The sequence below is a fragment of the Podarcis liolepis genome (assembly GCF_965112155.1).
Source record: "Podarcis liolepis genome assembly, chromosome: 8".
In the NCBI taxonomy this organism is placed as follows: Eukaryota; Metazoa; Chordata; class Lepidosauria; order Squamata; family Lacertidae; genus Podarcis; species Podarcis liolepis.
Genome location: NC_139560.1, coordinates 42,298,223 through 42,323,737, shown reverse-complemented (window position 1 = coordinate 42,323,737; position 25,515 = coordinate 42,298,223). Strand labels below are relative to the sequence as shown.

Below are 25,515 nucleotides of genomic sequence, written 5' to 3'. Positions count from 1 at the left end.
TTAGTGCAGTACTGGAGAGAGAAGGAGCCTCAAAGCACATAGTCATATTACTATATGGATCAGTATATAGGTATTTATTGATATTATTTTTCCATATTCATCTGGTGCAGCACAGTTCTAGGTCACATTCACACTATGCATTTGAAGCACTGTGATGCCAATTTAAACTGTCATGGCTTTCCCCCAAAGAATTCTGGGAGTTGTAGTTTGTTAAAGGTGCTGAGAGTTGTTGGGAGATGTCCCATTACCTCCCAGAGCTACAATTCCCATAAATCAAATTCACTTCTTTATCTATTTGCCTCGGTGATTCTGAATGGCTACCAAATAGAATCTTAGAACCAAAGAGGCCTTGTGAAGCATCTAACCAACCCCTGCTTGATGGAGAAAATCCAAACCAAGAGCACCTTCAGCTTTTCCTTCAAGGCTTCTGACAAGGAAGAACCCATCACCCCTGCAAGTAACTGATTCCACAGTCAAACTGCTCCTACTGTTAAGTTTATTTTAATGTTCAGCTGAAAACTGTCCTTAAGTCCTGCCCTCCAGGGCACCAGAGAACAAGTATTATGTATCAGTCCTTTGAATCTTTGATGTTCCTCTCAGTCTTCTCTTGTTCATGCTAAAGATACCCAATTTTTTCAACCTTCTCTGAGAGAACTTGTTTTCTACATCTCTAACCACCCATTCTTCTTCTCTGAACCATTTCTGATTCATCCACAACCTTCCTGTGTCACAGCACTCAAAACTGAACAAAGTACTCCAGATGAGGTATGATTAGTGCAGAATATTAGCCTTGTTTGAAGCTGCATCACCTTATCAACTCATTTTCAGCAGCTAATAGTTTATAATCTTGAGATCCAATCCTGGGGTCCTTTTCACATGTCAAGTCAGGTATCCCCCATCCTATACGTCTACATTTGATTATATTGCTTTTTGCCTAGATGAAGAGTCTGAATATGTCACTATTGTATTTAAATCTCTCTAATCCCACCCCCTTCTCCAGCTTTTGCAAAGCAAAACGGCTATGGGGGAGAGGGACAGAAGGTTAAGAGTAGCAGGCCTTTGGCAAGAGCAACCTTTCCCAAATAATTTCTTGCGATTAGAGGGGCAGGCACTATCTGTCTTCAGGTCAGGCACTGACAACTCAGTGACACTAATTACCTGCTTCAGGTAAGTATGGTAGCAGAAAATGTTTTTAAGAGCAGGGTGCCAGTTCCAGGGTGGACAGAGCATAAAGTGATCCTCTTGTGTGTGGATAAGCTCCTTCCCTGGCTACAGCCCAGGGGCAGCTAATATCTTCTGCACCTTGTCCCAAGTGGCTCAGCTTCTGAGTTTTGTTGTGGGAGAAGTAGGTGCCTCGTTGAAAGAAGTAATGATAGCCTTATAATGCTTCTCATGCTGTAAGTTCAGAAATACAGGAAACATCTGGCCCCTCACAAGTTTGTTCTTGAAAGGCCAGGCTGGGGCACTCATGCATGAGTGGAACTGACTGTAAGTGCTCCAAGAGCAACATGGGAATGTACCAGAGAAAGGAAAATTTCCCACTCCCTCTCCTAGAAAGAAAACTGCATGAGAAAGGAGATGTGAACAGTAGCCTAAGCTGAAAATGGAAAAAAACTGTTCATAGCCTCCGGGGGGGGGGGTACCATATGCCTTGTGGAACTATTAACAGTTCAATGGACATTACCTCTCTGAAAGGGCTCTCAGAAAACCTAGACCAAGCTTTTTGATGAATATGCAGCATATAAAATATATTTACCAAGCATCTGAAGAATTAATGTTTTGCAGAAAAGCCTCACAAGTATGAAGTGGTTTGCTTCTGTGAAGCAAAGGACATAAGTTCTGAAACTCAAAAAATCAGAAGCGAATGAAATGCAGTACTGTAGTACACAATTTGTTCTGAATGCACATAGGTATGGTTGTGGACATGATGAAAGTCAAATACACTTTTAAACATATTTATGCTGATATTACTTCGTCCTCCCATGGGTAATAATGAAATAAAAATAGGGTAGTGCTTAGAAAAGTTTTACATTCGTTAAGTCTGGTGCAATTAAATTATTACCTGGAGCATTTGATTAAACATACTCTAGATGTTGACAAACCTAGTATGCATAGGTATGTTTTCTAATGTTACTTCTAAACTATCAATCTCACTGTTTTTTTCTCCTCGGACAACAACCTTTACATATTTTTCAGAAGCATGCTTTGCGTTCGATTGAATTTGATTTTCCAAGGGTATGTTTTCTTGAAGTGTGTGTTCCATGGTGCTTAGCCTGTCCTGGCAGCACTTTGGGTAGTTCTTGAAGCATTCAAAGGTATCGTTGCACTTTTCACAGGGAAAATAAGAACATCCTTCTACTATCTGCATGGAGTTACTGCTGGATTCATGTCTTCCCTTAAATGATTTCGAGTGGACTTCCAGAACTGATCTGTAAGAACAGCTCTGTACATGCTTGAAACAAAAACAAGCTTTGATGCATAATTGTTGGAGAACAGCAAAATCTTTGGCAATAGTGCTTCGGAAATTAGGCTTTAGCATAAGATACATAACTGGGTTATAGAGTGTTGAAGACTTGGCAAAAACAGCAGGTACAGCAAAGGCTAGTGGAGGAATCCTCTCTATTGACCCAAAGGCTGCCCACATGGCAATGACGGCATATGGGCTCCAGGCAGCAAAAAATCCAATGCATACAGCAATGCTCAGCTGCAAAGTTAAAAGAAGAAAAGAAAGTTTGTGCTATTCAAAACAAAACAGTAGGTGGGTTAGACCAATAGATTGCCTAATTCACTGTCCCACCTCCAAGCAACAACTGCCTAAGAGTGATGACATGACTGTCAGTCAATTTCAGGGCCATTAACAGATCTGGTTTGGCTTTTAGTCTATTTAATTACAGTTTGCAGTTCTAACAATTACGGTGTCATCATTTATACTCTCATTGGCTTTATTGTTTTAAATAAGATGTGCTTTGTTTTTAATAATGTTAACCAGATGAATTCATTTGGTGGAGATTTGTCTAATACTTGGCCCTTTTCCACATGCATACTTGCCACCACAATAACCAAGTGGCCATAGCTACTAAACATGCATTTAGCTCCTTCAGTCCCCTAGACTTTGTGATATGGTCCCTCCCAAGAGTTTATAACCTACACTGGGCAGCCAAGATTGCAAATAGGCTACAAATGGCTATGAATATATTCAAAGAGCATAGCATCCAATCATAGTCAAGGAGATCCAGGTGCATCTTGCAAGCTAAATGGCAGACAAAATAGATATTATTTCTATTCTTATTTATTTTATTTGTGAGTTTATTGGTTGCTTCCTATACCCTGAAGCGATTTAACAATAAAAGCACTAACAATAAAAGCATGCTTAAAAATGATTTCACACTTCAATGATGGATCCACAGCGGGAGAACTGAGACAATTTCTGCAGTTGGCTGCATAGCTCAAGTCCCATATCTTCCCCTCTGCTAGTGCAATAGTAATCCCATCATACAAAACAAACACTATGGCTTTGCTACCAAAGCATAGCAGTGGTTCTTCCATTTTCCAAGGTTAAAACCTGGAAGCAGTCAGCCTGCAAACAGCATTTCCATGCTCACAAAAGTGGTGTTCTTACATTTGATCATACATTCACATACTCATACCCACACCCACACAGAGAGAGAGAGAGAGTTCAGAGAGTATGCAAACTCTTTATTTGAGGCAACTTAAGTCTTTACTTAAATTGCCTTGTTGCTGCATCCTGCCCAACACTTTGACCGTTACAAAGCACTCAAGAATTATGCCATTTCATGCAATCTTACATTCAGTCCAAAAATGGAAGAGGAAAGAAGCACCAGTCACAAAGCCTCAAAAATTGAGGTGATCCTTAAAAGGTGCTTCATATTTTAGTCTTTATGGCAGGGGTAGCCAATGTTGGGTCCTCCAGATGCTGTGGACGCCAACTCCCATCATCCCTGAACATTGGCCATACAAGCTAGGTCCACTTTTACCATACCTGCTTCCACTTCTGGATGCATATGCAAAGCTTCAAACAACTTTGTGAGGCTCAATAAAGATAAAAGCCAATAAAGACCATTTCACCTCCACTATAAATGTGCTTTAAAATATCAAGAGAATGTCAACATCAAAGCCAGCATATCTGCTCTGTTTATCTCCTGCTGCTCTCCTCCATTTTTCGGAAGCATTTATCAAATGGGGTATATAATAGTTCTGAAATAGGAAGGTTCTTTTTTATATTAGCACTTAAGAATATTGGTTGTAACTATAAATAAAGCAAGGATATATAATCATTTGCTTTGACAACCAATTACCTATACATATTTCATAGTGCCAGCATCTGTTCTTTTTAGTGGAGCTAAAAGCTCTCAAAGATTAAAAGATTGATCAGCTGCAGTTAATCACAGGCTACCTCCCCACCATTATCTGCTGTCACAATCCTCCTAGGGGTGAAGGGGAGGTCCTAAGAATGCACTCAGTCCCAATCTTTCTTCAAAGGAGGCTTGGCAAGTCATCCCCCCCCCCCCCGAACAAGTGAGTCCAGGACACATTTCATCTGCCTACATTCGCTTTTAATAAAGCATGATGCACACCTGATTCCAATCACTCCTCCATTGAAGAATGCACTGGGGGAAAGGTACAATGAACGCCACACCCCTGGTGTGTCTCTATCACTCTATTGTCACTCTTCCCCTTTATGGCCTGGCATGAGAGAAAAGATCGTCCTGAGTGAGCAGGCCATAAACATCACTTCTGGCCTGCCCATGCTTACTTCCAATTGGGCCAAAACTGCTGGAGCATGGAGGCCACATTATGAATTAGAGTGACATATATGCTACTACACTGGCCATAGAAACAAGGCGGCTTCCTCCATCCTAGTGGGTGGCACAAGGCAAACTTCAGCTTGGAGATCCAGGTGTGAGCACTAATTCCCTTCCCCATGAACTTTAATGAAACATTAACATTTTTAAGATTCCTACAAGCCCAGGTACTAGAAAATCAAGGGTCTGGTTATAGCACCAACCCTAAATCTAGCATTAGTCTAAAAGCTGGTAAGACAGTCCTGTTCACAAGCCAAAATTTCCACAAGTGTAAAATGTGGACCAACAAACAGTCTTTGGCACCATGAAAAGTATTAGGAACAGAAGTCAGAAGAACTGGATTCTTTATTCTTAGACAGGAAACTCAGTGCCAAACACAATTCCTGTTCATGCTTCAGTATAATTTCAGAGTATCATAGCCCTCTTCACTTGCTTCTTCTATCCACAGATTCCATTAAAGGCAAAAGGCTGTCAACATAAGTGCACAGCAGCCATGGAAACCAACTTGTTCAGCACCAGTGACCACATCAGGAAGACTAGATGGCAATTATGATGCTTTGCTTATGCAGCCTGGGGATAGCGACAGGGTGCTTGGAGTGAGTGGGCACCCTGCCATTGTTATGCTCAAGCCTATATTCCAGTACAACTTATCACTTCTAAAGGGAAGTGACTTGTTGAGTCCAGGAGACAGTTAATGATAGGACATTTCCCTAAGTTAAACTAGTATTGCTGCAACAGATGTGTATATTTGGTGAGATTATCATGGGCTCCTACTTGACAGGGCCTACAGCAAGACAAACCCTTTCCTCCTGCCTTCACCCTTGCAGAGTTTACACAAATTGCATCTATTTTTATATTTGTTTTCTAAAGTATACTCATGTTGCCTTTAAAATGGGAGAGACTAACTGCTAAAGATTGCTTTAGGACTGAATTTAAATCAAAAGCTGTTTAGCAATCTGGTCATCAGTTTTACCACTCCATTGATAAACATGATATATGTTGGACTAGATTCAGAAGAATGCAAAGTGAACTAAGTTTCCCCCTCTTGCAGCAAGGCTTACCTCCTCCATGACATTAGATAGTACAATAGTACTATGCTAGCAGCATAATAACAGAAAGATGGAGGTTCCATAGACTGCATGAATTAACAGTGAACACATTGACAGATTGCAGGCCAGAATCAATGTAGTCTCTGATTGTTCAATCATTAAACAGAAACTCTGCAGGCATTAATCAACAGGACAATGAACCTTGCATCTAAAATGTACTTTGATGATATATTGCACTTAACACTTCTGGCAAACAAGTTATGGTGCTGTGATATACGGCAAAGAGCTTCATTGCCTAAAACACACCATAATTTACAGGCTATATAGAATCGTGTGGCTTCATTGATCTCAGTGGAATTACATCTGAGCAAATGGTTTGTAAATTACCCATAAGCAACTCTTAAGATTCTAGCTACCATTGGCCTGATCCTGAATAATCTCGGCCTTCCTGAAATGTTGACTGAGCCAGCAGCCCAAAAGCTAAACAACTTCCTCCCTAGAATGTCCTTGCAAAAACGTCAGATTTGTCCCATCAGGGCAATCTCCGTCCATTTGTCTCCAAAAGATACACATTTTCTAACTTAGCTATCTTACATTTTAGTACCACCTCAGTAAAGAGGTAGAGACACAAAGATATCTGAAGGATTATTTCCCTAATCTAATTTTCCAAAATGCTGCCATGTAAACTTTTAATTTGAATCAGATTTAGAGTCAACAAATATGCATAAAGGAAAGTATAATACCACAACAAACTACATTAAAACTGTTTTGTTGTATTGTGGATGTCTCCATTTTGATAAAATATGTAAATAGCCTGCATTGATTCCCCCACATTTTGATTTTTAGTCATGGGACTAGTCCTGTATGTTATTCCCATGACCCAAATTGCAGAGTAGTAGAAAAAGGTCTCATCTGTTCCCCTTGCTAGAATGCCAATGGCAAGAGTGTCTTCCCCTCTGATAAGCTCTCTCCCCCATCCAAGTTCTTCATGAACTGCAGAGACTGTGAGAGGGGCAAGGGCAACTTGTCTCCCTTCATGACAGGGGAAAGAGAAAGTGGGAACGGGTGCAGAAGTTAGTGGTTTAGTCATCACTGCTATTCTGGACTTTCATGTTAGGGTTCTCTGCATGCTTACTGGAGGGTAAACCTCGTTGAACTCAATGGGATTTTGCTTTTGACTATGTATAGCTCAGGCAATTAGTAATTTTGGGGTGAGCGCAAGAGCCTGTTGGACCCATTAGACTGAGGACTAAGTTTAAATTCTTTTGGCAAAGCATGCTTTGTTTCTTTCCCCTGTAGAGCTAGGCAGAGTCTCAGCAAAGTTTCATATCTAGAGTAGAGAGTCAGACCTATCATTCCTGGCTTAAAAGAACCCCATTTTATTAAGCAGGGAACAAGTACCAGGCTCAATTGCTGTGCCCTCCCCTGATCCCTGGCTTCAGCACTTTGGTCCTGATCTCTTTAAACCACAGTTCCCTATTATGATCAATTGAAACAACCTCAACAGATCCATGGAAACATCTGGCAAGACCTATTAAATTAGAGTATTTAATATGCATTATAAACTGTTTCTGATTTTGAGCTGCTGCTATGCCTTTTCCCGAGAAATGGCAGACTAGTTGCTATTGCAGTTGTTTATGGGGCTTTGAATTATGTTTATTACATGTGAAAAAGCAATAAAATACTTTTTTAAAAACAGAGTGCAAATCAATAGGTGAAGAAAAAAGAACATGGCTTTTTAAATACCTTGGCTGTAACAGCCTGCACGTTGCTCATCCTGGTGGGTCCCAGGACATGTTGCTCCACTGCTTTTCTGGAGTCTTTCACCGTAATCAGAATAAGAGTATAGGAGGTAACAATTACTCCACAGGGGATAATGAAACAGAAGACAAAAAGGACAATTGTGTAAGACATTGCTGTTGTGTTTATATTTGATGAATACCAGTCAATGCAACATGCTGTACCATAAGGTTCGGCTCCATATTCTCCCCAGTGAGCCAGTGGGGAAAGGGCAAAAATGGCTGCATAGGCCCAACTGCATCCTATCAAGATCCAACCATGTTCTCTCCTAAATCTATTCCCTGAAATACAAAATATTCACATTTAAGATACATGGGTGAGATGTTGCTTGTAATAATACTGCAGCTGGTTTTAAGTCTACAAATCAAAATACAGGTATCTCTATTTATTGCCTGCAGAGAAGTGGTGACTAGCCTATGGCCTTCCAGAACTTATGGGATTCGAACTCTCATTAGCTACAACTAGTATGCCCAACCCAACTAGTATGCCCAACCCGATAGTTACTCAAAACAACCATGACCAGTGTGGGGAGCAAAACATAGTGTTATCTCCAAACCAAAGGAGCAAAGCAGCCCAGGTTCGCCTATACCAGGCACATCCAACTTCCTAGAGACTGCAATCTACTCACATGATTAAAATCTGGCAGTGATCTACCCCTTTTTTGGGGGGGGGTTCAGGTCAAAGTTGGACACCCCTGACCTATATAAAGTAAGCAAGTAATTATGTTCTGTCATGACGTGCACATTGCTATTCAACAGTCCTCCAATGCAAGTTATAACAGTATTATTCACAAAAAGGGGGGAACCCTTCTACAGAGAGAGAAAGAGAGAAAGAGAGAAAGAGAGAGAGAGAGAGAGAGAGAGAGAGATATCACACTCCCTAACACTCCATTTCCTGAGACTCAATGGCCATACTAGAACCGCCACAATGATAACCTCGCTAAAGCATTTAGTACCAAAATTTGTGTTGCATAACTCTTGGTTCTTCTAAATTTGTGCAGAAGGAAAGAAAAAAATTATTTACCATAAGATGGGAAACAAATTTTTAGGCAGCACACAGTACTCAGTAATGTTAGCGTAGACAGACTGCAGATTCCAAAGAATACTCCACAAAATGCATAGAACAAGCAAACCTGTTGGCCAAATAACCACCTAGGAAGAAAAATGAAACAGTTATTAATATCAAAAAATACTCTTTTCGCTACTGTTCAGTCATATATTCAAAAGTAACTTTCAAGGGTCACTACTGTACTGAGATAGCAATACTGATTATAGTCCATGCTCATTCTGAGCCAAGAGGGACCTTAATGTATCTTTATTTGTCTATAAAAAATTAATGAACGTAAATGCTTATAACCATCCCATGAAAGAAATTATGTTGCTTCAAATTTAAATAGCGTAATTGAAAACACAGCATGCATCTGGAAGGGTTCTGAACAATATATAAACTCATTAAAGAAATAACACAAAAGCGTTCAGTTTCTTGCCTGTATCTCTGGCAAGTAGTGTCTGCTTGATACAATTTAACTTGAAAAATGGCTATTTGAAGTTGGGTGGAGAAAAGGCACATTTGAAAATTGTGGATGTGCAGATTTAATTTTCTTACATATTGAGATAGAACTGAAGTCTAAAGAAAAGGAAACTCCAAGGTAATGCTCTCTCACACAAGTTACGGGAGTACTGCAATTGTTTGCTTATTTGTCTATTTATTTTATATATCCCATACATATACTAAATTTGACACATTTGTTCCAAGGAATAATAAACATACAGTAATTTTTTTCTCATTTATGAGTTATGTTTTCTGTATGTATTGTTTATAAACCAATAAAGATTGAATTTTTAAAAAAGAACAATGCAACATACTTACCAGCATCACTTAGTATCTAAACTCTTTCCTTAGAAAGGTTTGAATGAATAAGATTCAATAGATAGCTACGACAGACTTAATGAGCCCAATAAGGTTCAACTAGTTTTTTCTAGCTTGTAACATTTAACCATTCTTATCTGCATCAGCTAGTAAGAATACTGGCCTTTACTTATCAATCTAAAATAGTTTTGGATTGCATGACACACTGAGATGGGAAGTATTTTCCCAAATCACTTACCACATAGGGCATGTATTATTGTGCCCTAGACGACGAGCGACAACCTCAAAAATTGAATTGGGGTAGGAGAGCCATTGTGTTTTGATCCCAGCTCTCTGACTCAATGACATTGTAAGACTTTAGTGCTGAAGATCCACATGGCTTCCTGACACCATCATCAGATACTTTACTGGGCCCCTTCCCATTTTGACAGCAGTGTGTAGAAGAACGATATATTTAAATTAAAGAAAATTACTTTTATAATAAGCCATATTAATAATAATATCTACCTTGGATTAACTGCCCCCATCAACTTGAGTCCCAAAGATGAACTCTTAAATCTGTGTCTATCTCCTGACATAGACCATCCAATACAGTCTCAGTGCCAAAAGCCTGACTGAAATTGATCTCACCCAAGAGTACCTAGGGCTGGTCAAAAGTGGCATGAGCAACTGCTCAAATCTTCTGAGTACAAGGGGGGGATTTTTCAACCACTCATAGGCTGTGCAAAAGATTTACAATTACAACTAATGGCAGGGAATACTGGGGAGCACAACTCTGACTTTTTTTCAAAGCAGGACTGATGTCACCATCTGCAAGAGTGCCAGGTAATTAAGAGAAGCCTTGCTCTGGCAAGTGAATGAGACAGTAATGAGGCTTTTACATTTCTTTGTGACAAGCATAGCATAGAAGAAGCCAGATAATGAGGAAAATAACAGAGCAGATGCTGGATGCTTCTTTCTTTTTCTTTGATGGAATTCCTACTTTTCTACCAGTAGTTTAAACAGTAACACTTATTTGCAAATTGTATGCATTTCAACTGGGACGCGGGTGGCGCTGTGGTCTGAACCACTGAGCCTGGGGCTTGCCGATTGGAAGGTCGGGGTTCCCCGCGACGGGGTGAGCTCCCATTGCTCAGTCCCAGCTCCTGCCAACCTAGCAGTTCAAAAGCACATCAAAGTGCAAGTAGATAAATAGGTACTGCTCTTGCAGGCAGGTAAACGGCGTTTCCGTGCGCTGCTCTGGTTTTGCCAGAAGTGGCTTAGTCATGCTAGCCACATGACCCGGAAAAACTGTCTGCAGACAAACGTCAGCTCCCTCAGCCAGTAAAGTGAGATGAGCACTGCAACCCCAGAGTCATTCATGACTGGACTTAACTGTCAGGGGTCCTTTAGCTTTTTATGCATTTCAAATTAAAAGCTAAAAGTTTTATTTCTGCTGGATAAATATTTTAGTTAAAGGTCAATGTGTTTTACAGTGGTACCTTGGGTTAAGAACTTAATTCTTTCCGAGGTCCGTTTTTAACCTTAAACGGTTCTTAACCTGAGGCACACTTTCACTAATGTGGCCTTCTGCTGCCACTGGCTCACGATTTCCGTTCTTATCCTGGGGCAAAGTTCTTAAACTGGAGCAACCACTTCCTGATTAGCGAAGTTTGTAACCCGAAGCGTCTGTAATCCGAAGCATCTGTAACCTGAGGTACCACTGTACAACTTAAATGTATACAGTCATTGGAGCTTACTCCCAGGTAACAATGTATAATTGCACTTGTGTGTGTGTAATGGATCTGCACAACTGCCTGTAATTTTGGATTCTCCTTGGAGACATGGCTAGGGATTATCCCTGGGGAGTGGCTACAGCAGTTTTCATGATGAGGTCATGAGCGTCAGAACGCATAACCTTGAAAAAGAAACATAAGCAATTCCACTAATGTATTCCTTTCATTTCAATTGTAACTGAATTTCACTCTGTAAAAAAAATAAAAATAATTTGTAACTAAGTAACAATGACATGTATTACTGTAGAAAGGGAAGCTGGATCTTTTGTTATTCCTTCCACTGAAAATTAGGAAACCAGGTGGAGTAATTGTACTGAATGAATGCAACTTTCCCCCAAAAGGTACCCTAGTGACAACAGTGTTGTGCAGCTCAGAATACTAATTACTGCCAGGAGCTTGAAAGACTGCTTTTCTCAGCCCTTGAAATTATTCATCACTATAGTAATTAAAAAATTTGGAAGAAGAAAAGTTTAGTTACTGTTTCCTACTAACAGAGAACTTCAGTGGATGCACATTGAACACACCTGTGTGAAAGGCTGGATGTAACCGCTAGAGGGTACAAGGTCAGAGTCATACCAAGGTCACTGATGGCCAAATTGATCATGAAGTACTCTGCTGGTTTCAATATGTTCTTTTTCTTGTAGGAAACATAGAGGAGGATACTGTTTCCACAAAAGGAGCATATGCCTGGAGGACAAAACAAAAAAGGGTTAACTGTTTTCACTCTCATTCGCATTTTGACTTTGCATGAAAGTAGCATGTTGTCCCTTTCTCCAGTGGCTTTAAAGGGAAAAACATACAGGGCAAAGGGATGACTAATCATGATTTTTATATAGGTGTTTTTACAAAAAAATAATAATTTTGCAGCATGATTTCCAAATTGTTCTCTTTCCTTCAGTGCCAGTTTATTTTTATCATCCTTGCCTCCAAAGTGGTTGAGCACTTTGTAAAAATTAATGAATATGAACCATATAATAAAAAGTATACTATCTGTATAGAAAAATTTAGACATAAAACAAGGCAGCAGGGAACTAATGGCACCTTACCATGAACCAAATTTAGTTCAGGTTAAGCTGACCCAGACTGCAGCCCACTCCACAAAATGCTAAAAAGCCACTCAAGCTTTTTATATATTGCCAATCAGGTTTTCATGATGACTGCAGCTAACCTAGCTGACTGCACTGTTAAAATGAGCAGTAGCGAATTTTTTCAAGGCACTAATTGAGCTGAAAGCTAAAGGCAAATATATCACATCTAGATCAGTCCTCTGAACCATAATGGCTACCATCTTCTTTTGTGCACAGATGCACCATATGGAAAGGCATTATGCTATATCTTTGTGTTTCTGTAAAATAGGGTAAGAACAGCTTTTGAGGCACAGAACAGCTTTTGAGGCCAAATAGAGGAAAAGACAAAACAGTTTATATCTCATCACCTCTCTTCCAATTAAATTTCGAACTCCCTGTCACCTACAGCCTTTGCAGCTACTACCAAAGCACACATAGGCAATACAAAGCTCAGATTGGGCCGGGAATGAGAAAACAGATACGTGGGTAAAAGGTAAGGTAAAGGACACCTCAACGATTAAGTACAGTCTAAGGCAACTATGGGGTGCGGCACTCATCTCGCTTCAGGATGAGGGAGCCGATGTTTGTCCACAAACAACTTCCTGGGTCATGTAGGTAATCAGGACCAAGGAGTTAAACAGTATCACACACATGCCAGTGACAGAGTTATAAAATCATCTTTTGTTTTCTAGAATGTGAAATACAATCATCATCATATGTAGAGAATATCACAATCATATGTAGAAAATATCAAACAATCACTCTTACCAAATATAATATAGAAGATTCCAACAATAATATCAGCTGCTTCAGTTATTTTGGAATGAAATGTTGCGTTCACAAAGTAAGAACCCATCTGGGGGGAAATAGGATGGAAGAAGAGAGAATTCAAGGTAAGTGCATCTCAGGACCCTCAGTTTTCAGGTACAGTGTTTTCAAGCATTGATACATAAATGTGGAGGCATTTTCTTAAGCCTTGCGGTAATTAAAAAACTGACGTTTTGAGACTTTAAGGAAACATGACCAGATTCAAACCCTCTGAGAATCTGGGCTCTCCCTCACTACCTGGTTGGGCAAGCACAAGTCTACTTGCCCACTATGCAGAGGCTACTTGGAGCAGGGGTCAAAAACATGTCACTCACAGGTGCACATACAACAACAGGGGCTTCCCCTTGTGACCGCAGCCTCCCCTCATCCACTGAAATTAGGCTTGAAGGAAACATTTTATTGCAGTCAATAGGAAATAGAATAAGATGAGGCTACAGCGTATGTGTGATGCCTACAATAGTTTTTCCAATTTGCAAATGTGCCAAAGCTTTATCCACACCAATCTAAAAGATGCCATAGAATGACATTGGATTTATGTGTTCCTTCGTGGCACCGCAAACATAACGGTAAATGTTTAAAAATAAACTATAAAAATCACAAGTGTTGACATTATTCATTCAAACTTTATTAAAAATGCCCTTCTCACAATTCATCAATTTAATACTGCATACTACGTGCTGAAAAAATATTTTTCAAGTCACAGTAAAAGTATAAATAGCACAGAATATATTCTTCAAAACACAGTCCTTATCAACAACCTTTTATTATGTTCATAATTCTAATTTCACAGGGCTCAATGCAACTTCTGTATGAAGTCACTATGGAAAAATTGCCCAAATAAAACAATCACTAAGTTATCCAAAGGATACTTTAACAAGATATTTATAACATGAGTAAGCAACCTTGCACTACCAAGGAAAGATTAGCAAAAACAGAAATCTCCATCACAAATTTTACATCAGTGATTGTGAACAGCGGATTGAGAGCCTTCACAGGGACACACAGACTTCAAACACGTTTCACCAAGCTACTCAACACAAGGTGGTCTTGTTGTCTTGGCAGCCCAGGACCTCCATACACATGGTCCAGGCTTGCATGTCAAAGAGGTCACATTGATGCTGGTAACGTAGTAAAAACAATGCAGGAGGCAGAAGTTATGAGTTACCAATTTCTGCAGCCCCAGCAAGTACTGCGAATCTCCAGCTGTTTGACTTCACCCCTGGAAGCTCACTCCATTGTCTCTCAAGACAGATGGATGCCAACAACACTTAACGGTGCTTCATTTACTTACCACCCAACCTATTCAAATATTTAGTTAAACTACTTTTGACTAGGGCAAAAATTCAGATGCAGCTCCCCCCCCCCCCACAAAAAAAGTCCAGAAAAATTAAAAAATCCAAAATTTTCATGATTACAGTTGGCCCATGAGAGGTGACTAAAGTTTGGCTTACATCTGCGGTTTGTTCATGGGACAATTGCGCGGGGGGGGGGGGGGGACTATGCACCCAGGTTCAGACATACAGTAATGCTAATTCAGATCAGGTATTGTTTCCCAACAGTGAAGCAGGAACAAAGGAAGTGTGAGCCACCTGTGGTTTCAGCAAAGCATGCTGTACATTCACATTTAAGTTTTAGTTTAACTATGGTTTTAAATTATGTGTGGACCAGACCATTGTGTGGGTGAGCAGCCTTCAGCAAGGGATCCTTCGGGGGGGGGGCGCCTTCAGAGCCATGTGCCGATCCGTCACTAGACTCACTGACCCTTCCACAAAAAAGGATCACTTGATGAAGGCTCTGTATGTGTCTGTATGTGAAAACAGAGCTTATTTTCTTATTTTCACATACACACACACACACACATACACATACACACACACACACACACACACACACACACATCACCTGCCATGATGGTAGACTTTTACTAATTTAATAGGTAATTTTAACTTTCTCTTTTCCCAGAACACATGCTGTAAGTCACTAGCTACGGTGGTGCCCCGCAAGACGAATGCCTCGCAAGACGAAAAACTCGCTAGACAAAAGGGTTTTTCGGTTTTGCGTTGCTTCGCTAGATGAATTTCCCTATGGGCTTGCTTCGCAAGACGAAAACGTCTTGCGCTTTTTTCTTAAAGCCGCTTGAAGAGGCGCAGTTGCGACGGACCGTGCTTCGCAAGACGAAAAACATCGCAAGACGAAAAGACTCACGGAACGAATTATTTTCGTCTTGCGAGGCACCACTGTATTGTGAGTGTTTACTAGGTGATTATTATTATTATATATTTATTTATGCCCTGCCTTTTCCCCTAATGGAACTGAATTACTAGTATATTAAATTTATATAATTTTAAATGAAAGGTTTTTTTAATTGACAGATATATACTTAAGTTAAATATATAGATACATGAACTTAACTGAACTTAAAAAAATGTTGACCTAGGACCTGGGGAGACTGGACAATCAGTTCGCAATTATTTTAATGGAAACAGGTCAAACTGAGCCAAAAGAATTGGAAACACTGCAGTGTTTTTATTGGAGAGACCTCATATGACACGATACTGAACAGTTTTATTAATCCCTTATTGTTTTATATCTGGCTTGCACTAGCTACATCATTTTTGGCTTGCAATCAAGAGATATTTATAGCAAGACCCAACAAGCAGATGCCAAAAGTTGATGTCTTCAATTGATTAGGACAATGGGTGCCAGCCAAAGTATTCATAAGATATCACCTCTACTTCTCTCTGTAACTTTATGTTCATAACTTTGCTAGAGTGCATCATACCTGTTTGTCACTACCTTGAAGGACTGCTGACACTCTTTTTTTTTTAACCTTCCTTATTGTGTTGATCTGTCATAGAACAAACCCAGTGAAGAAAATAACAGTGATTACTCAGACCTCATCTCCATCCTTCCTGTTCTCTCTCTTCCTTCCATCACACTTGGCTGACCACTTCATCCATCATCAATTTCCTCTCTTTCCTTCCTTCTAACTTTCTGTACTAGAGAGTAATTGCTCTCACCTTACTCTCTAACCCAGGCGTCACCAACTTGGTGCCAATGGGTGCCGTGGCACCCACAAATGCCTTCATTGGAACCCCTAACCAAGGGACTCAGGAGGGAGAGAAGATGTAATTTCTGTACTTGTGTTATGCTATGCCCCACACAGCAGCCATTTTGTGACTGGTGCCCACAACACTATCTCAAAATTTGAAATGTGCCACTGGTCTAAAAAGGTTGGCAGTCACTGTTTTAACCAGCTCCTGTTCACACATGTGCCTATGCATTATGCTAGAATAGCTGCTAGCTGGCAGGCTTTTGTTTAACTAAAATGCTACACTGCAGAGGCAACACTCAAGTCCACTTGAAAGAATAGAATGAGATTGATTTCTGAATAAATATTACTAGGATTGCTCTCAGACCTGTGCTTTTGCTCCCAGGGAAGCATTGGGGAAGAAAAGAGTATATGACTCTGTGCGTGTGTGTGTTTTTGAGTCTGTCCCCCTTTCTCCTCCAGGTGTAGATGTGTGCAGGATGCTTGTTCCCCCATTCTGCCGAAGTATATGTATATGTGCACTGCTTGTCCTCCACCACCACACACACACGTATGTATAAGCTGTGTGTGTGCTTTTTGAGTATGCAAGTCCGCACATGTACACGTGCATGCACATGGGCTTCAGAGGGATGATGAACCCTCAATCTGGCCCCAAGCCAAAAAAAAATAAAATTGCCATCCACATTTCAGAGTATCAAAATCCTTCCAGCATTACTGTTATGCCTGGCAAATGTTTATATTTAATGTTCAATCCTTCTCAGGCCACACGCTTCACAGTCACTTACAAGGTACTCGAATGAATCACTTCATCTGATAAAAGATCCTGATTTGCATGTCTAAGCACAAGGTACTTGGAAGTACGTGATAGAATGCATGCAGAATATGACTCCATAGATCTTATTTTTCTTTCTGCAATGCAGCTTGCTTCTACTTTCCTTTTTCCTCTGCTGGGAAACAGGACATCAAAAGGCTTTCAGAGCAATTAGCAACATGAGGAATCAGAGAACATGCCCCAAAGCATAAGTTTTTAATGAAAGTTTGTGTGGAACAAAAAATATTTTCCCAAATTTTATTATGTAATACAATTTACCTAATAATTCTAAGAGTGGTGGTGGCCAATATTTCTCATAACTGGAATTTAATAGAAGAACCACAGTCAGTTTTGGCTTGAGAAAGCAAGTTACTGATAGACTTGTATCTTGCTTACATGTTATTATTACCCTGCAATATCTGAAACTGCTCAGCCTGGATAAAACAAGCAGACTGATAAAGCCCCAACCTTTTGCTTCTTTTGAGAAACCATGAGTCAAGGGGAGAGTTTGTTAAAAATTCCACAATCACAGTCCACCAGAAATGTGTCTGGCACAAGCTTCAATGAAACTGTTGTTTCTGCACAAAAAAAACCCCACCACTTGTAATATACTACTCAAACTCTTTCCTCTCTTCATTATAGGAATTCTGTTGATGTAAAGGCTGCAAATGATGGACTACAATGTCAAATGCACCATCTGCCCACAATTTGACTGCAACTCTCACATATGTAAAAAGAGTTACATTTGAATGACCAGTAATGAAACCTAAACGTACTCACACATTGTGACACTGCTACCTGCACACCCAGACTGTCTGTATGAATTCCTGTCACACATAAGAATATTTATTAGAATTCATTCCAATTATTTATTTTTGACCCAATGAGTCAGATCTTTATTTCCCTATCCCCTATCCCCACTTTAAGGGCCAACTTTGACATGTGGGTGGGGCCACTGACCTGTCAGTCATGTGATGCCATGATGACATCAGGTGACTGATAGGGGACATACCCATAGCTGTCAACTTATAGATTTGAAAATAAGGGACTAGCAGCCTTGAAAATAAGGGACCAGCAGCCAAAATAAGGGACCTGCAGCCTCACCTGTTCCAGGCACTCCAGTCTTACTGTCCTCCTGCAGTCTGGTCAAACTCATGCTGCTCATAGTTCGAGAACACTGTCCAACCAACTTTGTAACCAGAGGTTCAACTGAATAGAATCTGAATCACACGCACCACAAGGCCTATGCAGCCTCAACTTAAGATGGCTCCCCGGCCTGGCTTTGCACTGCAAAGTTTGCAGCAGCACGTGCAACAAAATGGCGTCCAGCATTCAAAAAACCCCTCCGCTTGCATTAACTAGCCACACACAAGGCATGCAAGCTCCACCCCCCAGTCATTCTTAGACTTCTTATTGGGCAACACAGCCAAGCAACACAGTTGGAGCCTCCCTCCTCCCTGGCCAGCAGGGAGGGAGGGAGAGAAGCTGCTTCCTTTGAAATTTAAGGGACATCATTTAAGGGACATTTAAGGGACATCCATCAATAAGGGACAGCAGCGGGACATGGCGCTGGAATAAGGGACTGTCCCTTCAAATAAGGGACACTTGACAGCTATGGACATACCCACCCACCTGGCAAAGTATAAATAAACAAGTATAAATATGTATAAATGAATGAATAAATAAATAAATGAAATAAATGCCCATCATCCTAGACTACTGGTCATGCTGGCTTGAGCTGATGGGAGTCCAACACAAAAGGGCTGCACATTAGCCGTTCCAGCTCTAGATGTTTAGAGTTCTTGACCTTTAGAGACCTCACTGAAGGTGGAAATATATTTCCATTGTGCCATCTGCCAAAAAGTAGTATATGATGGACACCTGGGAAGCTGGAAGAAACTATGCAGAACATATCATTGGGAAAACAACCACCTTGGTGTTTAAGCATACCTAAGTGTCTTTGACTTGTTATGTCTACAGAGAAAGACAAGTACATTGGATTATAGAACAGACACAAAAAAATTGTCACACTCCAAACACATGGTTGGAAACAGGCAACTTGCTACTATCCACTCCATCATCGTTTTTAAATAAAGCATCTACAATTAATAACTGTTGTACAAAGATTTTTAAAGACAACTCCCTGAACTTATTTTTGAAATTAAAGCACACCAATAGCAGTATAAAGAAATAGACAAGGGTGATGTGATTGAGGAACATCCTTTTCTTGCTCATAGTAAATGAAAGTTCAAATAGTTAAGATCTATGGAAAGGAAAGGATCCTCCAGAACACCTTGCCCACATTCTGTGTACTCTGGATTTAGCAGGAGCACGTAGCACTGCCTTCTTCTAGAGCAGAAGCAGGGGAAAAAGAGCTGTTAGCTAATTTGGTGAGAGATGCTGTTAAAATGAAAGAGCTACACTACAGAGAGCAATCGGCTCCCTTTCACACTACATGAGTACTTGCAACAGAGGGGCTGAAGAACCATAGCTTCACAGCTTGACAGATTCTAATGAATGAATACATTTTTTAAAAAGACCCCAGTCGTGTTGCCTGTCTCAATACGCACAGGAAGTCTGAGCTGTGTTGAGCACCTCTGCTATGGCATTACCTCAGATGCTCTTTGTTGCAGAGTTGCCCCTTATCACACAGCTCAACAGTTCCAAGTTCCCAGCAGGCTAAAAGTAACACCAACTCCCTCAAAAATTAACAGAGCAGGCATTGCCCCTTCAAGATGTCCTGCCCTGAACGTTCTTTTAATCTTCTTTTGCATTCTTAAGAGGACAGATGAATCCACAACAGCAGCTGTAGTGTCAAAGATGTTCAGAATTAGCAACTGCTGTTGGCAGTTCTTTGTCACAGCAGATGCTGGATAAAGTAGCTTGTGGGATTTAAGGCAAGTTGACCCTTCTGCAATCTTGCATGGCACAAACTATATAGTAAGATCTACCTCACAGGGATCATAAAAGGAGGTTGCAGGCACCCTGCCCATTTGGATTCCTACTTGACCCTCTCAGAAGCTGGACACCTTAACAGCCAACAAAAGGAGTAACAGCACAGAGTAAACTGATAACAACATATAGTTATTGGCCACAACTTTCTTAAACAGTGCTGTAAGACACCACATTCTTGTACCACTGTTATTTGCACTTACTTCTCATTAGGCACAGCATAGCTAAACCTTCATTTTCCACCAGTACATGACCTTACCTCTCTGAACCCACTACTTTAGTACTGAACCTGAAAACCCAACAGGATTGCCATCTGAATTTCATTGTTTTTACTGGCAGAACCTTTCTGTCCAATTATAACTGGATGCCGGGCAGAGATTCAGCAGGTGTTGCTCTCCCCATCAGGACATCTTCATTGTGGCACTGGCCCACCTGCTCAAAATCTAGCCTGGCATGAAGCTCTTAGATTTCAGTCGGGCACGCAGCGGCTATAAACAGGGGCGTCCTGGCAGAAAACTGGAGACAGATTAAAGGAGGGGGGGGGACTGGAAATAAATAAAAAATCAAGTCATCAGGAACTTTAGAGTCGAGTAGGCAACAAACAGTCCAAGGTTTAGAGGCTGCCAGTTTCCCTTCCCACAAGGCGCTCGCTAGAAGCTGCAGGTGGGCCAGGTGAGAGGGCGCGCAAATTTACCTTGGCTCCGGGCTGGCGCGCGGGGAAGTCGGCGCGGCGGCGCGCGCTCGCATTCTCCGCCGCCGACGCTGCCGCTCAGCGAAGCGCCAGAAAGAAACGAAGTGCTTTCGCCAAGGAACCTCCAGTGACTCACGAGGCGGCAGAGGCAATGCCCGCGGGTCTAGAAGGCGAAGGCGCGGATTGGGGCGGGCTTGAGCCGGGGCTGAGGCGAGGGAAGCGCCTCTGCCGCCGACGCCACTCGTTGCTCCAGCATGACGCTACTACTACTAGCCCACAACTCCTGCAGGCGCGAAGCACAAGGAGCCCCTTGCCCTGAGGCGACGGCGCCAAGTTGGGGAGCTCAGGGAGCAGAACTTTCCGCTTCTTCCTCACCTCCGCCCGCTTCTCCCGCTTGCTGAGAGGCCGGAGGAAGGGCCATGGCAACGGCTAAAGGGAGCCGCTCTCTCGGGGGCTCCCTCATCTTATAGCCACGGGCGGGGAACTCGAGGGAGTTTCCCTTTCCTCCACCCCCTGATAGCGACTGGAGGCAGCATGAGGCGGCTTCCCAGCAGCCTTCCCGCCTTTTGAGAAACTGGATTGGATGCGGGCGGAAAGACCCTGAAGCGGCGCCTCCAGTGAGATGAAAGCAGATCTGCTCCGCATCTTCCCATTGGCCAAAGAAATATCGGCGGCGTCTCTCCGACGGCACAAGGGCTCTCAAGATCCTGGCGCTAATGGGGGGGTTAGGGGGAAATTGTATTTGATTGCTTGTGTTTGATTATATATTGTTCCTATATCCAACTAATAAAATATTTAATAATAATAATAAAGATCCTGGCGTGCGCCTTGCGATTGCGCCAGGGCGAAGCTCTGGCGCTAAGTAGGGTAGAAAACCCGGAGCCCACAATCTAAACTGAAACCAAGTAGAATTGTTCTTACTTCGTTGGAATCGTGGGGCTGCTGGGCGAATTTAAATTCTGGGTTGATTCAGATTTAGGGACAGGCGCCTTTAGACGGCCGCGTCTGTTACTTCAGCTGTGAAGCACATAATGAACATCTCTCTCATACACACACAGAGCGCCTTCCCATGCTTCACCATTGCTTCAAGTAAATAAATTTCTTTTTCTTTTATTTCCGTCCACATTTGTATCCCGCTGTTCTCCCAAGGAATGGATCCTAGTTTGTTCTCATAACAATCCTGATTGGAACTGTGCGGTGGAGATCTGATTTGCCCAAGGCAACCTAGTGAGCCGAGACAGGTCTGGGATCCAGGCCTCCTCGCTACTTCGCAGCTCACGGCCCTCTGGATGGGTATGCTAGACACTGCAACACGGCAGAATAGCCACACACCTCCATCCACTCAGCACTGATCCTGTGGATATTCGTCTGCTCATGGTGAGAGCCTAAAATAGGACCATCTGTGTCCTAGTGGGAAACAGCAGTTGCATGCAGAGAATGGCTGTTCTGCAGGGGCAAGATGGGCGCGCGAAAGGTGCTCTGCACATGCTCCGTTTTCCCACTGTTCACATCGACGCTGACAGCTCAAGCGTGGCTTCTGCGATTCGCCGCCTAGTCTCCGATGCAGCCCGGGCAAGCCGGTCACCACCGCAAGGTTTACGTACCCGGCGCAGCAAACCGAGCAGAGAGAGGAAACAGAGAAGGTGGTCAGATTCACCAGGATGCTTTCTGCATTGGAGTCGGAGAAGTGCCTGGTTTTGGAACGGCACATACTTGTAATATGCTAATGCAACAATAAAACATGGGTGGTAATTGCAGACTTCCTATGACATCGTCGCCCTCTAGGGGCTGATATATGGCACTGCGACTAAGGAGCACGGCGCTAACCTAACTGTGGACCAGGAGAGAGTGCCGGTTCCTAGGGCTTCCCGTTTCCCACCACCACAACCAGCTGCGTCGCTGCATCGTTGGAAAGAGTAACTTGGATGGCTTTGAGAAACTCGGCGGTTCATATTTCATAAAGGATACTATGCAAAGGAACCACAATGGCTGTGGAATACTATCCCCATAAAATCACAGTTAAGTGTTGACTTTCAGAAGCTTTGCCTACTAAGAACGCATCTTTACCATTTTCTAGCAGTCATGTGCAATTTGACACCCACACGCATTAATCCACTTGTCACTTTCTAAATAACTTTTTCGCCTCTGCTTGCTTTTAAAATAAAACTGAGCGTAGCATCCTTCACCATGCTCACATTAATTACAACTAACTGTCTGAAACTTCTGTGGGGCTTATTTGAGGACAACTGAGTTGTCCTCTTCCCATATAGATCTGCAGGGAAGGACATGCCTATATGGGAGGGGAAGAGAAGTTCACTCTCTCCCCCTCTCTGTTTTTCTCTCCATCCAACAAACTCAGTGCAAGTTTCTTTTTTCTTTTACTGAATGGAGGCAGTATTTGTGTTTCAGATGTGGCTGCATCTTGCTGGCAATTAGCCAGGGCTAAAGCTGAAAGCCATCCTCCTCCTCCTCCTCCTCCTCCTCCTCCTCCTCCTCCTCCTCCTCCTCCTCCTCTTTTGTGCCCTACTTTCTGTTGATTCCTCTACACAGCATTGGGGCAGGCAGACAAAACAGCATGAGCTCTCCACGCTGCCCTTCACCTGCAAGGTCCGAGGGACCTTGCTTTCTCCCAGTTCTGAAGCCAGTCAAGGAGCCAAACATGAGGATGGCTGTAACTTGTTCCTAAGCAGATTGTGTATGCTGAGCCTCCTCCACATGCATTCCTTTAGCCTGTTCCTCCTCTTCATCTCTGATTATGCATCTCTGCAGCCCCCTCCTGTCACGCTTACGACAAAGCAGGTGTCAGTTTACAAGAATCTTTATTTTTGTTTGTTTACAAAATTATATGTTTTAACCAAGGAGAAGATGGGAGTTCAAAGCACCCAAGTTGAATAGGATAAGGCTGGGGCAGGATCATCACTCACTCACTGGATCATGACCCTTGTGAGCGAAGCCATCCTGAGTCTCATACTCCCAGCAGGTTCACCTAAGGTGGTAAGGTCAAAGGGGAGGAGCTAGACAAAGAATGATCCAAGAAGTTCTCAACGGCAGACCAGGCAGAAGATAACAAACGGTATGTTACAACAGCTGTGAAGGTGGATGAAGGCTGCAGCAGATAAGAATCTACCAGTCATTGTGATACTCATGCTATCAGAACAGAGCCTTACTGTGAAGACTGTGCGTTGGTCAGCGTGCACTGATCTACCCACATAAAACAAATTCACACACAGGCATCTTCCAAAAACCCATCCCAAACCCAAAAAAGTCCCATGACGATCAGCAAATGGTAACGGAGGCAGGACCATGAAATCTGGAAGCCCCTAATCATGAACCAGCTCATGGGTGGTGGATACAGATTCAGTCATTCTGACTCAACGAGACAGTTGAGCAGCTCAGCAGCTGTATCCACACCTGAGCAGCCCTGTTTAGGACCTACTCTACCCACCCCAAAAAGGCGGAGGGGCTAGAAAAGGTGCCCTAAACATAGTCTGCCTCGCTTTTCCCCCTGACTGGATTACCACACCCAGTGGGGTCACAACCTAGCGGTTGTAAAAGACAATTGAACTTTGGAACATGGAATATATGGACTTTGCAGGATAACACAGATAATAAGCCTCCCAAATGCAGGACTGCCATCACTGAAAGAGAGTTGTGACATTTTAACATTGATATTGCAGCACTTCAAGAAACTCAAAGAACAGGAGAGGGACAACTGAAAGAATAAAAAAAAACAACTCTACACATTCTTCTGTAAAGGTCTACCTGAACAAGAATGTCAAATACATGGGGTAGGCTTTGCTATCAAAAACTATTTTGTAAAGCTCTTGTCAGAAGTCCCTACCGGCATTAATGAGCAACTTTCAACCCTTCAAATAAAACTCACCAAAAACCAACAGGCTACTATTTTAAGTGCTTATGCACTGGATGCCAATGAAAACATAAAAGGGAAAAAAATTATCGGCTGGATGCCATCCTGTCAGATAAGCCTAAGGAGGATAAAATTATCCTCCTGGGTGAATTTAATGCAAGAGTTGGGTGAGATTTCGATCTATTGGGAAAGAAGGAATTGGCAACAGCAACCAGAACAGAATCTTACTTTTTACTATATTTGCAGCACACAACCTTGTTATTACCAACCAAGTGTCCATCAACGGTGTCTCCGAACAATTTTACATATCACTTGAGAAGACAGGCAAACTAATGCCAGTGTACTGGAAGAAGCAAAGATCACCAGTGTGATTCTTCAACATCAACTTTGTTTGACTAGTCATGTTTTGTGGATGCCTGATTATCGTTTTCCAAAGCAACTACTCTATTCTGAGCTTAAACATGGAAAGCATAATGCTGGTGGTCAACAAAAAAGGTTTAATGATTCTCTCAAGGAAAATCTTTTAAAAAAAGTAAAACAAACACTGACAATTGGGAAACACTGGCCTAATTCCAATTGGTGAACAGCTTTTACCAAAGGTGTCATGGACTTTGAAGACACTCAAACTCAGGACGAAATGGAGAAACAAGCTAAGAGGAAGGCACGTTTGGCAAACCCTCACCATGATCAACCCACCCCGAAACCTACGTTCCCACTGTGGAATGGCCACCTGAATAAGAGCTTAGGAAGAGAGGGAGACAGATGGAGCTGGTCTCTCAGCCAATCCTATGTGGTGGACCCTGCAACCCTCCCCATCCCTCTGATTCAGCCAGGTACAAAAACAAGCAATAGAGGACGGTTCAGGGAGTGGATGTGATATTTTGCATGCACATGCTTGTGGGAGTAGAGAACGAGAGTGGGGTTTCACTG

The 25,515-nt window shown here is 42.1% G+C and overlaps 1 protein-coding gene across 10 annotated transcripts; it reads right to left on the bottom strand.

Annotated features, from left to right (window-relative positions):
• Positions 1–471: 471 nt before the first annotated feature.
• LOC310713506 (opsin-5-like) lies at positions 472–24,848 on the bottom strand. Of its 10 annotated transcripts, none has more exons than XM_083517779.1 (8): positions 20,721–23,184; positions 18,795–18,963; positions 15,994–16,016; positions 13,152–13,239; positions 11,841–12,003; positions 8,696–8,823; positions 7,619–7,953; positions 472–2,704 (listed from the first exon to the last, which is right to left on the bottom strand). In XM_083517779.1, exons 2-8 carry the CDS (start codon positions 18,799–18,801, stop codon positions 2,087–2,089), a joined length of 1,362 nt encoding a protein of 453 aa, XP_083373905.1. In that variant the 5' UTR covers positions 18,802–18,963; positions 20,721–23,184; the 3' UTR covers positions 472–2,086. The 10 variants fall into 10 exon arrangements, with proteins under 10 accessions (XP_083373905.1, XP_083373904.1, XP_083373909.1 ...); XM_083517778.1 differs by lacking the exon at positions 20,721–23,184 and having other exon boundaries at positions 7,619–7,692; positions 7,837–7,953; positions 18,795–20,714; XM_083517783.1 differs by lacking the exons at positions 18,795–18,963; positions 20,721–23,184 and adding an exon at positions 23,646–24,848 and having other exon boundaries at positions 15,994–16,059.
• Between the last annotated feature and the right edge of the window lie 667 nt (positions 24,849–25,515).